Raw genomic sequence first — 13980 nt, 5'->3', positions numbered from 1 at the left:
AAATGTAAAATATTTTCATGTTATAAGCTTACGGTGCAATTTTAAATATCATCCTAAAATGAAATAGATGCAACATAAACAAACTATATACCAGAAGCCCCGGTGCAGTTCAGATAAACACACATATGGAGGAGACACTTTTAGTGACTTGCCCTTTGCTGCTGTGGACTTTTACCCTCCTTCTACCATCATAAAGCCTCTTTACTAGCTCACTGCTCATCAGTTTTTGTATGCCCTGAGAGATGTCTCCCTTACCCACACATACACACACAAGCACGCGCACCTCGACATTTATCACTGCCTCGTTCTCTAGAACGTGTGGGAGGTGTGTGTATTAATGAGTGTGTGTGTGCCTTACCTTGGATGTACTGCTTCTTGGTGATTTGAAGTGGCTGTCTTGGCAGGGCCTGGAAGTTCTAGTTTGGGAGAAAACACACTGTGTAAGCCTGCTGGAGTTCACTATTGCCCTGTACGGTGTGTAGTTATAGACAGTTGTACTGTAACAGTGTCTCATTATTCTGTGGAAGTGGGTCTTCCTGTTGTCAACATAGTGATTTGTAGAGATAAATTATTCCCCACTGTGTGGAAACCTACATAAACTAATATAGCTCCACACAGAGGAGAAAGGTCGGCTGTATATATCTACAGCCACTCCCAGCATACTCCTGTGAGGCTGTAATGAAGGCATGGAAGAAGAGATGGAGGTGTCATTCACTTGTGTGTGCTATAATAAGATGATGTCATCCCTTCCCACTTTAAAATGAGGCTGGTTGGAGTGCCTCCAAATAGCTACTTTTTCATAATGAAATATTACTGATGACTTCTTCTGTATAATTTCAATTTCTATAGCAATCAGCACATCGTCTGTATCTAGTCATTCCTATGTAGCAGTCAGGAACATTTCACCTGAAAGGACACACATCTGTACAGGGAAATTGTTGGCTGCACCACAAATTTCTACTTTTGTATATTTTATTTTCTAAGGGCCGTCACTTTTTATTTGTGAAAAATGTCAGTTTTAGCATGTAGTTGAGGATTAGGATACATGGACTGTATACATTTCAACGAATAACATCACTTTCCATGTGTTTGGACCAAGTGACACTCCTACTGTTTCCATGAGTGTAGTGTACCAGGTTTGAAGCAGTTGGTAACTTTTATCGAAATTACTTTTTTTGTCATACTTGCTGAAACTGTCACTGCATTCCGAAAGAGCATGAGACAGATAGTCTGTGGAAAAAAATCATGTCACTCCTCCTTTTTTCTACTGCCTCTAATGTCATTCACTAGGATCAATCAGAGCCGAGGAATCTCTAATGAAGCTGTCAATCATGTCACTCACTGCTCATGAACTGCGGTCAAACTGTCAAACTAGACAGCACTGATGAAATATGAATCATGGTTCTGTGACTGCATTGTCTACTTTTTGCCTCAAAAGCTTTCAGAAACAACTGGTCAAGCCATGGGGTTCAGATGTCTTCTTAGTGATTCCCTCCAAGGTCCACAGATTTAAATATATTCAGCATCATACTTGTGTTTGGCCATGTTGTTGAGCTAGTTTGCTGTCTCTGTCAAGACATAACTCACTCTACAGCAGGAAACACATTGGTCAGTGAATACAGACGCCATTTACTGGAAGGGAGAGCCGGCTCATCTTTCTCCGTGAGCTTAGATTTTTTAATGTGTGCACTGACATGCTGCATATGTTTTATCCAATCAGTGGTGGCAAGTGCACTCCTGTACGCCATACACTGTTGGGGAGGCAGCATGACGGACAAGAACAGGAAACAGCTGAACAAGCTGATTAAGAAGGCAGGTTCAGGACTTGGCAGGGGCTTGGATTCAGCGGGGACTGTGGTGTGTGGACGCACACAGAGCAAGGTGCAGGCCATCCTCAGGGAACGCAGCAGCCACCCTCTCCACAACACCATGGCAGGACAGAGAAGCAGTCACAGTGATCGCTGCATTGCAGGACTGAACGCTTTAGGAGATCCTTCATGCCCACAGACTTTTTAACACCTCAATCAGTGGAAGTGACTCATGACTGTGAGTGGTGGGGATAATGTCTTGTAAAAAGCTGGCCAGCAACATCAGTAGAGTCAGCAGATTTTCACATCTACGCACAACACTGTGAATATATCAGTAGTCGCTGGTTGTTTGAGGTGTCGGAGGCTGGTTGGAAATTTTGACATATCACCCAACCCTACACTGTAGGCTAGACAATTTCATGCATACTACACTGACCACTAGCAGCTCAGCTTTTAGGATTATTTTCTTTCTTTTTTTTACACAAATAAGGTCACATACAGTATTCCCCAGTGAAATGTCAGACAGGTATTAAGGTATGAAAAATTAGATGCCACCCACGTTTTAATTATAGTAATTATAATAATAATAATCATACATTTTATTTATAGGCAGCCGGGTCACAAACGTTCTCATTTTACAGCTAAACAGTACACTAAAATATGTTTCTGAAAAAATTTGAGGCAAGAAATAGGCAATGCAGTAACAGAATCTTGATTGATATTTGATCAGCACTGCCTAGTTTGACAGTTTGACCGCAGTTCACAAGCAATGGTTAACATGATTGACACCTGTGTTAGAGACTCCTCGGCTGTTTGGTTGTTTTCGTTCACATGCAGTAAGGCCATTAGAGCCACTACAAGAGAACAGAGTAGGCAGAGAAGTGTAATTTTTCACATTTTATCTGTCTCATAGTGACAGTTTCAGCAAAAATGACAGCAAAAATAATGCTAATTTTCCACTTAAAACAAGCAGCTACATACAACTATACTTTGCAATAAATGTGAGTTTTAGATGAGATAAAAGGGTTGGATTGTTCCCTCACAATCCCACTTTAACAGAAGAGCATCTTCCTTGTTCTCAGTGCACCTTTTATACTGTACATATGACCAGCAGCAACCCTGTGTGGCATTTATCCGGCAAAGGTTGCTTTGGTTTGCAGAGAGTAAGAAAAAACAGAAAGCCTTCCCGGGACTACAGCCAACACTACAGAACTTTCAAGTTTTCAGACACACGTCTTAAAATAGGAACAGCCTGACGCTCACTGGGCTCCTGGCCCACCCTGCATCGACCCACTGAGTAATCGAAGACGCTGCTGATATAGACACACAGAAAATTACACGTATGCAGTTTTTTTCTGCCTGAAGGAGGAAAAACAAGAAAGGTGATAAGTAGGCACACCAGCACACACACATACACACACAGTGTAGAAAATGATGGTTCAGACTCAGCAGTTCCACTTTAATCCCTGTTAATCCCACTGTAGCCACCCTTTGAAACACACAGGCACACTCAAACAACCCAAGGTGTGTGAGTGTGTGGGAGGATGTTAAAGGTTATCATCAAGGACATATTAATCAGTGTTTACATACAAACACACAAACACACAAACAACACTGGCTGACATGGAGAAGAGTGCAGGCAAGGACATGAAAACACACATCACACACACACACACACACACACACACACACACACACAAAAAAAAAACATAACAGTGTTTCCCAACATGATCAGAATCTTAACGTGTGTGTGTGTGTGGTTGGTTTGACCCTACAGTGTGCGTGCATGCTTGTGTGTGTGATCTAGAGAGAGAAAACGGCTCTCTGCTTTCACCACTCATTCATTATTCACTAGAGGGAGGGAGGGAGAGAGGGAGGAAGAGAGGGGAGGATAAAAAGACAGGACTGCAGTGGCAGGGTGTGGACATCAGGGACCAGGCACCAGTCACACACGCACACACACACACACACACACACACACACACACAGACACAGGTTCAGTTACTGTACGTGCTGCTACAACCACTGTACATGAGATGCGTGACCTGCAGTGTGTATTTGAGGCAGAGTGAATGAGTAAAGGGTTGTGTGTGTATGTGTCTGCTACGTGGGTGTGTTGCCCTGTGATGTGTAAGGTGATTCAGTGTGTCAGATGCTCAGCTCTCCCATCACGCACAGTGTTGCAGTGACGACAGCATAAATCAGTACACACACACACACACACACACACATACAGGAAACAGACTCAGCAAATTAGATACTAATTTTCACAAGGTACTCAGACCTTTTTCTTCATCTTGAACACACACTCCAGATACACATCCTGTCATAACAGGAGAAACACACTCAAAAAGATTTGACAGACTACTTCAAACGTAGCAACGCGCTCTGACGTTCTAGTTGCGTCACGCTGATCGTAATTCAGACTTTCTCCCCTGAATGATGATTTGTTGAAAGAACATATCAGCACTTAACAGATGAAAAATTTTTAGGAGCCAGCCATCTAATTACTGTTAATAGCTTTTGTTGACTGTTGTTATGCAAAGGCGAGCGGTGCCCCTCTGTTTTGATATGCAATCAAAAGCTCCAGATGCTTTGAAAGAGAAAGTCAGATGTGAGCGTGTGAAAGGAAAGATGGGAAGAAGGGAAAAGACAATCAAAGAGATGGAAAGGCAGGAAAGAGAGAGGGACGGAGATCAAGAGATGAAAGAGAGATAAAAGAGTAAAAAGAGCAGCAGGACGAGAATCAAAGAATTAAAGAGCGGAGATGTAGACTAGACTACATGCGTCATTGCAGCTTGAGAGGGAGAGAGGGAGGATGAATGAGAAATTGTAAAATATGAAAAAGTCTGGGTCTGCTTGCTCTGTTCACTGCTGAGTGTGAGAGTTTAAAACACACACACACACACACACTGCAGTGCATCAGTACTTTAGCACCGTCTGTGTGCCAGTGAAATGAAGTAGTGCCCAGAAATGTAACTACAGACTGATGAAATATTGCTCAGTAATCTACTGTGTGTATTACAACAGTAACTCCAGTGATGGCATCACCTACTGGACTGAAGCTTCACTGCATCCCCTACTGCACACATGTCCTGTATTTGCATGATCACTCACAGTGAGACACAATAGACCGATCCACAGCAATAAGTATAAAACAATAAGTATTTTGTGTGACTGATATCAGTAGTTAAACAGTTAAAAATATGTATTAAATTATACAGTACAGGCCAAAAGTTTTGACACACCTTCTCATTCAATGCGTTTTCTTTATTTTCATGACTATTTACATTGTAGATTCTCACTGAAGGCATCAAAACTATGAATGAACACATGTGGAGTTATGTACTTAACAAAAAAAGGTGAAATAACTGAAAACATGTTTTATATTCTAGTTTCTTCAAAATAGCCACCCTTTGCTCTGATTACTGCTTTGCACACTCTTGGCATTCTCTCCATGAGCTTCAAGAGGTAGTCACCTGAAATGGTTTTCCAACAGTCTTGAAGGAGTTCCCAGAGGTGTTTAGCACTTGTTGGCCCCTTTGCCTTCACTCTGCGGTCCAGCTCACCCCAAACCATCTCGATTGGGTTCAGGTCCGGTGACTGTGGAGGCCAGGTCATCTGCCGCAGCACTCCATCACTCTCCTTCTTGGTCAAATAGCCCTTACACAGCCTGGAGGTGTGTTTGGGGTCATTGTCCTGTTGAAAAATAAATGATCGTCCAACTAAATGCAAACCGGATGGGATGGCATGTCGCTGCAGGATGCTGTGGTAGCCATGCTGGTTCAGTGTGCCTTCAATTTTGAATAAATCCCCAACAGTGTCACCAGCAAAACACCCCCACACCATCACACCTCCTCCTCCATGCTTCACAGTGGGAACCAGGCATGTGGAATCCATCCGTTCACCTTTTCTGCGTCTCACAAAGACACGGCGGTTGGAACCAAAGATCTCAAATTTGGACTCATCAGACCAAAGCACAGATTTCCACTGGTCTAATGTCCATTCCTTGTGTTTCTTGACCCAAACAAATCTCTTCTGCTTGTTGCCTCTCCTTAGCAGTGGTTTCCTAGCAGCTATTTGACCATGAAGGCCTGATTTGCGCAGTCTCCTCTTAACAGTTGTTCTAGAGATGGATCTGCTGCTAGAACTCTGTGTGGCATTCATCTGGTCTCTGATCTGAGCTGCTGTTAACTTGCCATTTCTGAGGCTGGTGACTCGGATGAACTTATCCTCAGAAGCAGAGGTGACTCTTGGTCTTCCTTTCCTGGGTCGGTCCTCATGTGTGCCAGTTTCGTTGTAGTGCTTGATGGTTTTTGCGACTCCACTTGGGGACACATTTAAAGTTTTTGCAATTTTCCGGACTGACTGACCTTCATTTCTTAAAGTAATGATGGCCACTCGTTTTTCTTTAGTTAGCTGATTGGTTCTTGCCATAATATGAATTTTAACAGTTGTCCAATAGGGCTGTCGGCTGTGTATTAACCTGACTTCTGCACAACACAACTGATGGTCCCAACCCCATTGATAAAGCAAGAAATTCCACTAATTAACCCTGATAAGGCACACCTGTGAAGTGGAAACCATTTCAGGTGACTACCTCTTGAAGCTCATGGAGAGAATGCCAAGAGTGTGCAAAGCAGTAATCAGAGCAAAGGGTGGCTATTTTGAAGAAACTAGAATATAAAACATGTTTTCAGTTATTTCACCTTTTTTTGTTAAGTACATAACTCCACATGTGTTCATTCATAGTTTTGGTGCCTTCAGTGAGAATCTACAATGTAAATAGTCATGAAAATAAAGAAAACGCATTGAATGAGAAGGTGTGTCCAAACTTTTGGCCTGTACTATATATAGTCTGCTGTCATACGATGACACCATAGTAATGCCATGATGTTGCTCCTGGCAGACAACTACAGCACCTCTGAACAAGCATATAACCCATGGCAGTGGTTCACACCTATATGAGACATCTGCTCAGCTAGCACAAGCTAACACAGCAGCTAACATCCAATTCCAAGCCGTTGGACACCAAAACAGCTTGACTCTGTTGTTCAACCTGTGAGGTAACAACAACAAACGACCACAGTCGGTAAATATCTCTCCTGTCTTCATACACAACCTGCCACTGCGTCCTTGAAAGTTGGCACAGAGCAGGCACAAGAGTAGCACCCAGCTCCCGACCCTGCATTTTCCAGGCGGTTAAAGACGCAGCATGTGTCCCAGCCCTAAGTCATTATCACCCTTACTGTGTCATAAGAAACGGAGAACCAGTTCATTAGTGGACACTGTGTGAGTCGGACTGAGGGAGCCTGGTAAGAGTTCACACACAAATGCACACATTCACATGCAAACACACACCAGTATTTCATTCATTCTGTCCCACATATGTTGAAACTCAAAGTGGCTCTTACAAACAGGAATACAGGAGCACAAAGGCTGCAGGTACACACGGGTACCAAACACAGACAGCAAGCAAGCGTTCACACTGTGTGTATAGCACATTAAAATGCACAGCCGCACACAAACATGCACACACGCACTCACACATGAGCGCTGGCACAGGATGGGCTCCATTAAATGGCGGCTGATGTTGTTGTTCCTCCCCTAATTACATCAACGTGTGTGAATTATACAGAGCTGACACAAATGCTTGTGTATCAACCTCTGTTGCACAAATACAATAACACACACAACATAAATATTCCGAGGCTGTCTGACACGAAACACACACACACAGACACACTTGAAAATAAGCCTGAGCCATCGACTGCCAAACACACCAACACACATGCTTGTGTTTTCCTCTCCTGGGCTCATTGACTCTGAATGGGCCACTTAATCATGCAGATGTGCTTGTTTTTCCTGTTTCCACCACTGACACCATGAGCAGCATCGTTCCTTATTTGACACAACAGCCCGGTGTTTGTATTCTTTGATGCGCCCCTCATGTCCTTACACCGGCTCATAGTGGCCTGATAATGAACCTGCGGACGGTCTGCATGGACTCTAAAAGAGCCTGACAATGACACTTGTTGCAAAACCACCTGTTGGCGCAGTTAACCAGGGATTCATTTTTTAGCGAAGCACTGGTTAAATTATTCATAAGGCCACTTCATTTGCAGGTAAGATGCGGATAACTAAACAATCACTTAAAGTATTTATTGTGAAAAGGACCAGTGTGCCTTGTGAGACACAATGAGTGGCTCTTGCTGGTTGATTTAATTACTGTATATTCAATATGTATTTGCACACAGTGTGCCTGTCAGGCTCAGTTTAGCAAATTCTGTTGATTTTATTTTCCTCCTCCCGACAGTTCAATCTGCTTTTGCATTAAAAAAAATATATATATATTATGGCTTCTGAGAAATCAAACAAGCATATGGACTGTGTGTTGATGGACCAGAAGCTAGTTCAGGTGGATTTTCAGATCTAGGTTCATGTTTAACACAATTATTCTAACACCATGCTTCCTGTTGTTTATGATACCAGCTGTCCACCTCTGTTTGCCTTTAGCAGCAGGGTGGCAGAGTGAATGTTTTGACCATACCGAGCTAAGATAAATTACATCACCGAACTACACGTTCTTAGACTTCGTTCAGTGGCAAAATGCAGCTAGAAGTAGTCAAGGGTGCTGATTAGTTTCTGAGTGTGTATTAGAGCTGCAATAATTAGTCAATTTATTTGTTAGTTGATTGACAGAAAATTAATTTGCAACTATTTTCCTGATCAAATAATAGTTTTTAGTATTTTTTTTTTAAGCAAACGGTCAAACATTTGCTGGTTTCATGCTTCTAAAATGTGAGAATATGATGCTTTTATTTGTTATACATGCTACCAAGCTGAATAGCTTTGAAAATTTGGACTGTTGGTTGGATAAAACATATTCGAAGACTTCACCTTTGGCTCTTTTTTGCAGCAATACAGTGAGTGGCCATTAGGAAAAATCAGAAGCAAGGCTGACCAGCATTCATGAGGGCTTGGTTCCAAGTCTGCATGCCATTTTTTCCCCCACACTGCTACATTAGTGCATCTGGCTCTAATTACACACAGATTGTGAGTGCAAATTGAATGAAAGGCGCGCTGCAAATTTCCCCGCGCTGTCATAAACATAAATCTGGCCCTCAGAGAGATGGTGAGAGTCTCAGAGGAGCACTGCCTTGTTAAACAGATGGGGACAACTGAATCACTGTGCTGGTGCAGAGTAATTCAATCACACTGCACCAATGTAATGAGTCATCACGGAACACATGCACAAGTGCAAACACACATGCATGTCTGTGTGCACCCTTAGACGCGCACACACCGCTAAATTATCTCCATTCACACTGCAACCACAAACAAAGATACCCGCCAAAATCCATATGCTCAGCATGTGGGGAGAGAGAGATCGGCATATAGCCGCAAAACACACGGCCGGCCCGTCCATTATGGAGTAGGGTGACTGACGAGAGGGAACTAGGTGCTAGGGTGAAAGCAGCTACCTGCAATCAGCTGGTGGCCCTCTGAACTCTGGGATCGCTCCTGATAACAGTGTTGAACAAAGCCAGTTTATCTAACAGTAGCCCTGACTGATTGGTTGATATACTGGGGGAAGATATGAAACTAGCAGCACCATCCAGAGCATTTTAATGTAGTCAGAAAGCATATGTAATTTTACCCAAATGCCAGCATCATTATAAACCCAGGTTGCTGTCTAAATGTAATGGAACAGCATTTAAAACAAATGGACAAACACGAAATATGAATTATTTATAAGAAAAGGTGATTTAACCTTTATTTAACCAGGAAGTACCCTGAGATGAGAATTTCTTCTCTTCAGCAGAGAACATGACACACACTTCAGCAAACGGCTTAGATCAGCCTTGGGAAGACTTTGTGTTACTACAAAACGTTTAATGAGTAAATGCAGAGCGGTCTTTAACGAACACTAAACTGCCTGACAAGCCCGAAAGGAAACTCAGTTGGCAGTTTGGGAACAGATGCAGCAGCACAATCCTACAGTAAGACAGTGTAGTCTCATATTGTCATGTCACGGCACAGTTTTGTTTTGTATCCGTAATCTGTGGAGTATACATAGTACAGCCTCAACATCAGAAATGCACCCATTAATGGATGGAAGGATAAAACCCAGTGCATGTGAAGTTTTTTTTTTTTTTTGCCATCCATTCTCATGAAATAAGTGCATGGAGCATGATGGAGACAAAAATAGGACCAATAATAGGGACAAACTAATGGGGGAGGTTGGCCTCTCAGGTGTGTAACCAGTTTTGTGAGTGTTGTTTTTGTTAAAAGACATCTGAACCACTATCCATGCACTCTATATTTTACACAGTTGGCTAAATATGCCATTGAACGTTTCACTTAGAAAAAATGAATATAAAGAGCTGTATAACATTTATCAGGTGAATATAATAATCTGTTTGATAAGCTGTTTTCATGCCGACTTCCTATGGCACACAATGCATACAGTCTATCTAAAATTTGCTGTAACAGTTCACATTTTAAACGTACTTGACCAAAGTCTGTGCAAACACATCGGAGAACGTGGAGGTTCCCATAGGAATAAATTGACTTTCAGTTCACTTACATACGGACACAAAAGCCCCATTTCCACCGAGCAGTACGGTTCACTTCAGTTCGGTACGCTTTTTTCCGTCCCACAGTAAAAAGTTGTGGATGGTACCAATGGAACCATTCTGTACCGTCCCCATTTTTGGTACCCCCTCTGTTGGGGTACCTAGCACACAGATCTGGTACTAAAAGGTGGAGCTGTGAACACTGCAGTCTGTTGATTGGTCAATAGAGGACGGTCACTCTGCTCAGGGCTGAGTTGTGGCTGGTTTTGAGGCTCATGTAACCACTGTTCATACTGTGGAGAGTTTATTAGTAAACTGTAACTGCAGCAGTTGGAGTCGGAGAAACAATAACTTCATTCACTGGGTCGACTGCCAGCAACTTTTACGGTGGAATGATCACTTGGAGAAGAAAAAAGGGTCGCGTAGCGTCGGGCTACAGCAACACTAAACCCCTGAGCTTGCCTTAGAAGGACTAAATGCACAAATCTGCTATTTTTAAACATCCCATGGAGAGAAACTCTCACTGCAGCCTGTTTTGTTTTGTTCCAAAAATGTCGGCATCGTTCTGTGGACGATAAATGAGGGGCAGACTTCCACCTGTGTCACCCGTAATGAGGAAATACAGTGAGTGCTGGATGGAGCAGTGAGTAACAACAACCCCGCCCATATTTAAGAGAACTGTTTGCAGTGGACACACTAGGGTCTAGGTACCATGTCTGAAGGGTTACTTTTGGTTCCAAAGGTACCATACTGAAAGAGTTTTTTGGAAATGGGGCCAAAGCTATGTGGAAACAAGGTGTAATACTGGAAAATATTAAAGTGAGTGAAAGAGGTAAATTTAAATGAACTTTTGTGAGAAATGTTAATTTAACGATAGCTCACACCAGTAACTTGATTGATTCAGTCATGTGATGATAGAAGATGTATTGCTTGAGTATCAACAGTATAAACAGTCTGCTAGTAATGGTATACTGACACATTTTTTTAGTATGCAGTACATACAGATTGAGTATGTAGTATGCAATCAAGAGGACATAAAAAAAAATAGTGCAGTATGGTTAAGAAGGCCAGCTCTGTCCTGAGATGCTCCTCAGACCCAGTGTAGAAAGGGAGAGCGATGGCTAAGCTATCACCTCTAATGGAAAACACATCCCACCGATGTAGGAAACTGTGAAAGCACTGGGCAGGTCCTTCAGTGACAGGCTGCTTCAACCACAGTGTGTGAGGGAGAGACACCACAGGTCCCTCCTCATTGCTGCTATCAGACTTTACAACCAACACTGCTCCGAGTAGTATCGCATCAATCATCACTCATGCAATATCAGTATAGACTAAACTTATTAGCCATTCAGCCTGTGTGTTTAGCTTTTACAATTTTGTTTGTGTTTCTACCGATGCTCATTTATTGATATTGCCTTGTGTCTTTTTAGTGGTGCTTGTTGTTTGCATTATCACCTCTGCTGCTGTAACAATGCAGATTTCCCTACTGTGGGACTAATAAAGGATTCTTTTATGTGGAGAGAAATGGAGACAAAAAGATTAAGAAAATTTAGACAGTCAAACCCACTGCACTTCAGTCTTTCACACTACAAAAAAAGTTTGACATAAACCCCAAAAATGACAATGAAAAAGCATCTGTTTTCTGTTCATTTTCATGAGGGAGTTAACAACAACAGGGTGGCACAAGTGTATAAATCTTTGGACACCATAAAGCTGAACAGTGCGGGGAGAAATAGAGAGAGCAGATGATACAGGGAGGAGTGCTGCACCAAGGACCCAGCAATCTGAATGTTGCCTCAGCTCACAAACAGACAGGGAGAAGGCAGGGAGGGAGAGAGAGGAAAGGGAAAGTTTAATCTTATTTGTCCTCTTTGGTTTCACTGCCACACTATTAAGGGTGTTAATGTGGAGGAATGTGTAAAGTGTCATGTAAAGAAGGGGGGAGGAAATAGACTGAGACCAAGAGAATGAGAATGAAAAGGAAACCAGACAGAAACCCTGCATATGGAGAGGAGGAAGCTGGAGCTCACAGTCTGCACGCATTTTTGCCTCTAGCAGGTAAAAACAGATGAGGCAGAGCAGAAAGGCTCCACTCTCCTCTGCAGCAACACTCACTTCTTGCAGTACTTTAAACTCAGCACCAGTTTATGGTTGTCCTGCTTTAATCCAGGCACCCCTTTGTTACTGCAGTCTGGCTTCACCTCAGTTGAACCCACAACAGATGAAAGCTAAACCCCTCTGCAGCACTCCTCATTTGAATATGTGTGTGTGTGTATGTAGAGTGGTGAATGGCAGAACAGCTGCCTTTTTTTCCCTCAACCCAAAACTACAAACTGCAGCTTTCCCGCTTCAAAGCGGCGGGATGTGACATGTTAGCGATCACCAAGTTACTCTTAACTACCGGTGCATTCAGCTCCACATTATGATGAGAATAATTATGAGTGAACTTCATTTACATGCTAGGATAATAATAATGATAATAACAAAAAGGCTAGAGGGAGTTGACTCTTCTCCCTCCTGGCTCTTTAATGGGAAAACGATCTTCTCACTTCAATCAATCAAGCGGCAGTGTTTGTCTCCATGCTCTGTTGAAAATTTTAATAAATATATGTCACACATCGTCCTCTGTGGATCACTACACTCATTGTTTTTATTTAATCATTCTCTACTGATGGTAGGAAGTACGTCTATGCTAAGTCTTGACTTTAAGTGTTAGCAAAATAACAAAAAGACAATGCTAGCAGAAAGGGCCCCTGTATATGGGATCTTAACCATTTGGCCTCCAAGACAACTTTCATCGGAAACAAACCACATTCAGAGCAGAACCTATGCATCAAAGACCAAACTGACACACCAGAATAGCTACACATAAACAACCAGCTACCAGCATCCATCCACACACTTAATGTGAAGCTCAACCAAATCCCAGAGCTGCATTAGAGCCGAGGGAACAGAGCCGTGTTAAATCGCAGCTGTCACATATATCATTCAGGAGCAGCACGATCAATTCAATGTGTAGCTCACGCCAGCCGCAAATCGCTAAGTGAGATTAGAAAAGTTCACTGTCTCTACGGTTACACATATGTGTGTGTGTGTGTGTGTGTGTGTGTGTGTGTGTGTTAGAGCTCAGTGACAGAATCACTGGACCCTGACAGCTAGGTAATGTCGAAATGAGCCATCGAACGGCCCATACTGAGGCGAGGGAGAGAGAGAGATAGAGGTCTGGTTTAAGATACATGTATTCTTAAGCTCAGTGTAACTGCGTCACATAGGCTACTGCATGGATTTCTTCAATAACATTTTACTTTTGGTGATAATTTCATGAACTAATTTCCTTATTTAGTTATTCTTGATGAAAATACCTTCTAAATTTAAATGTGAAAAAATCAATCCCACAATGGATTTACCATCAAGTAGCTGCAGTGTTGCTTAAAATCCACTGCTGTGCATTTTCTGATGGCCTAAATGTCGTTTTAAAAGCTGTCTTTATCGAAAGATCCACCTCCAGACATGTTTTAAACTATGTAAAAACACTCAAATATGATTAATATTTTGTTGAACATGGTTTTCCCTGCCAGAAAATTATAATTTTA

The 13980-nt window shown here is 42.4% G+C and overlaps 1 protein-coding gene across 1 annotated transcript in view; it reads right to left on the bottom strand.

Moving 5' to 3' along the window:
- Positions 1-13980, bottom strand: part of poln (polymerase (DNA directed) nu) — an 89643-nt gene that overhangs the window by 48256 nt on the left and 27407 nt on the right. The window contains exon 17 of the mRNA XM_078164777.1: positions 359-416. Within this exon, the coding sequence (XP_078020903.1) occupies positions 359-416 (58 nt within the window). The remainder of the gene's footprint in view (positions 1-358; positions 417-13980) is intronic.

Source organism: Epinephelus lanceolatus, chromosome 22 (genome assembly GCF_041903045.1).
Source record: "Epinephelus lanceolatus isolate andai-2023 chromosome 22, ASM4190304v1, whole genome shotgun sequence".
Lineage (NCBI taxonomy): Eukaryota > Metazoa > Chordata > Actinopteri > Perciformes > Serranidae > Epinephelus > Epinephelus lanceolatus.
Note: the sequence above shows the minus strand (reverse complement) of the source record. Positions and strands in the feature narration are given on the sequence as shown.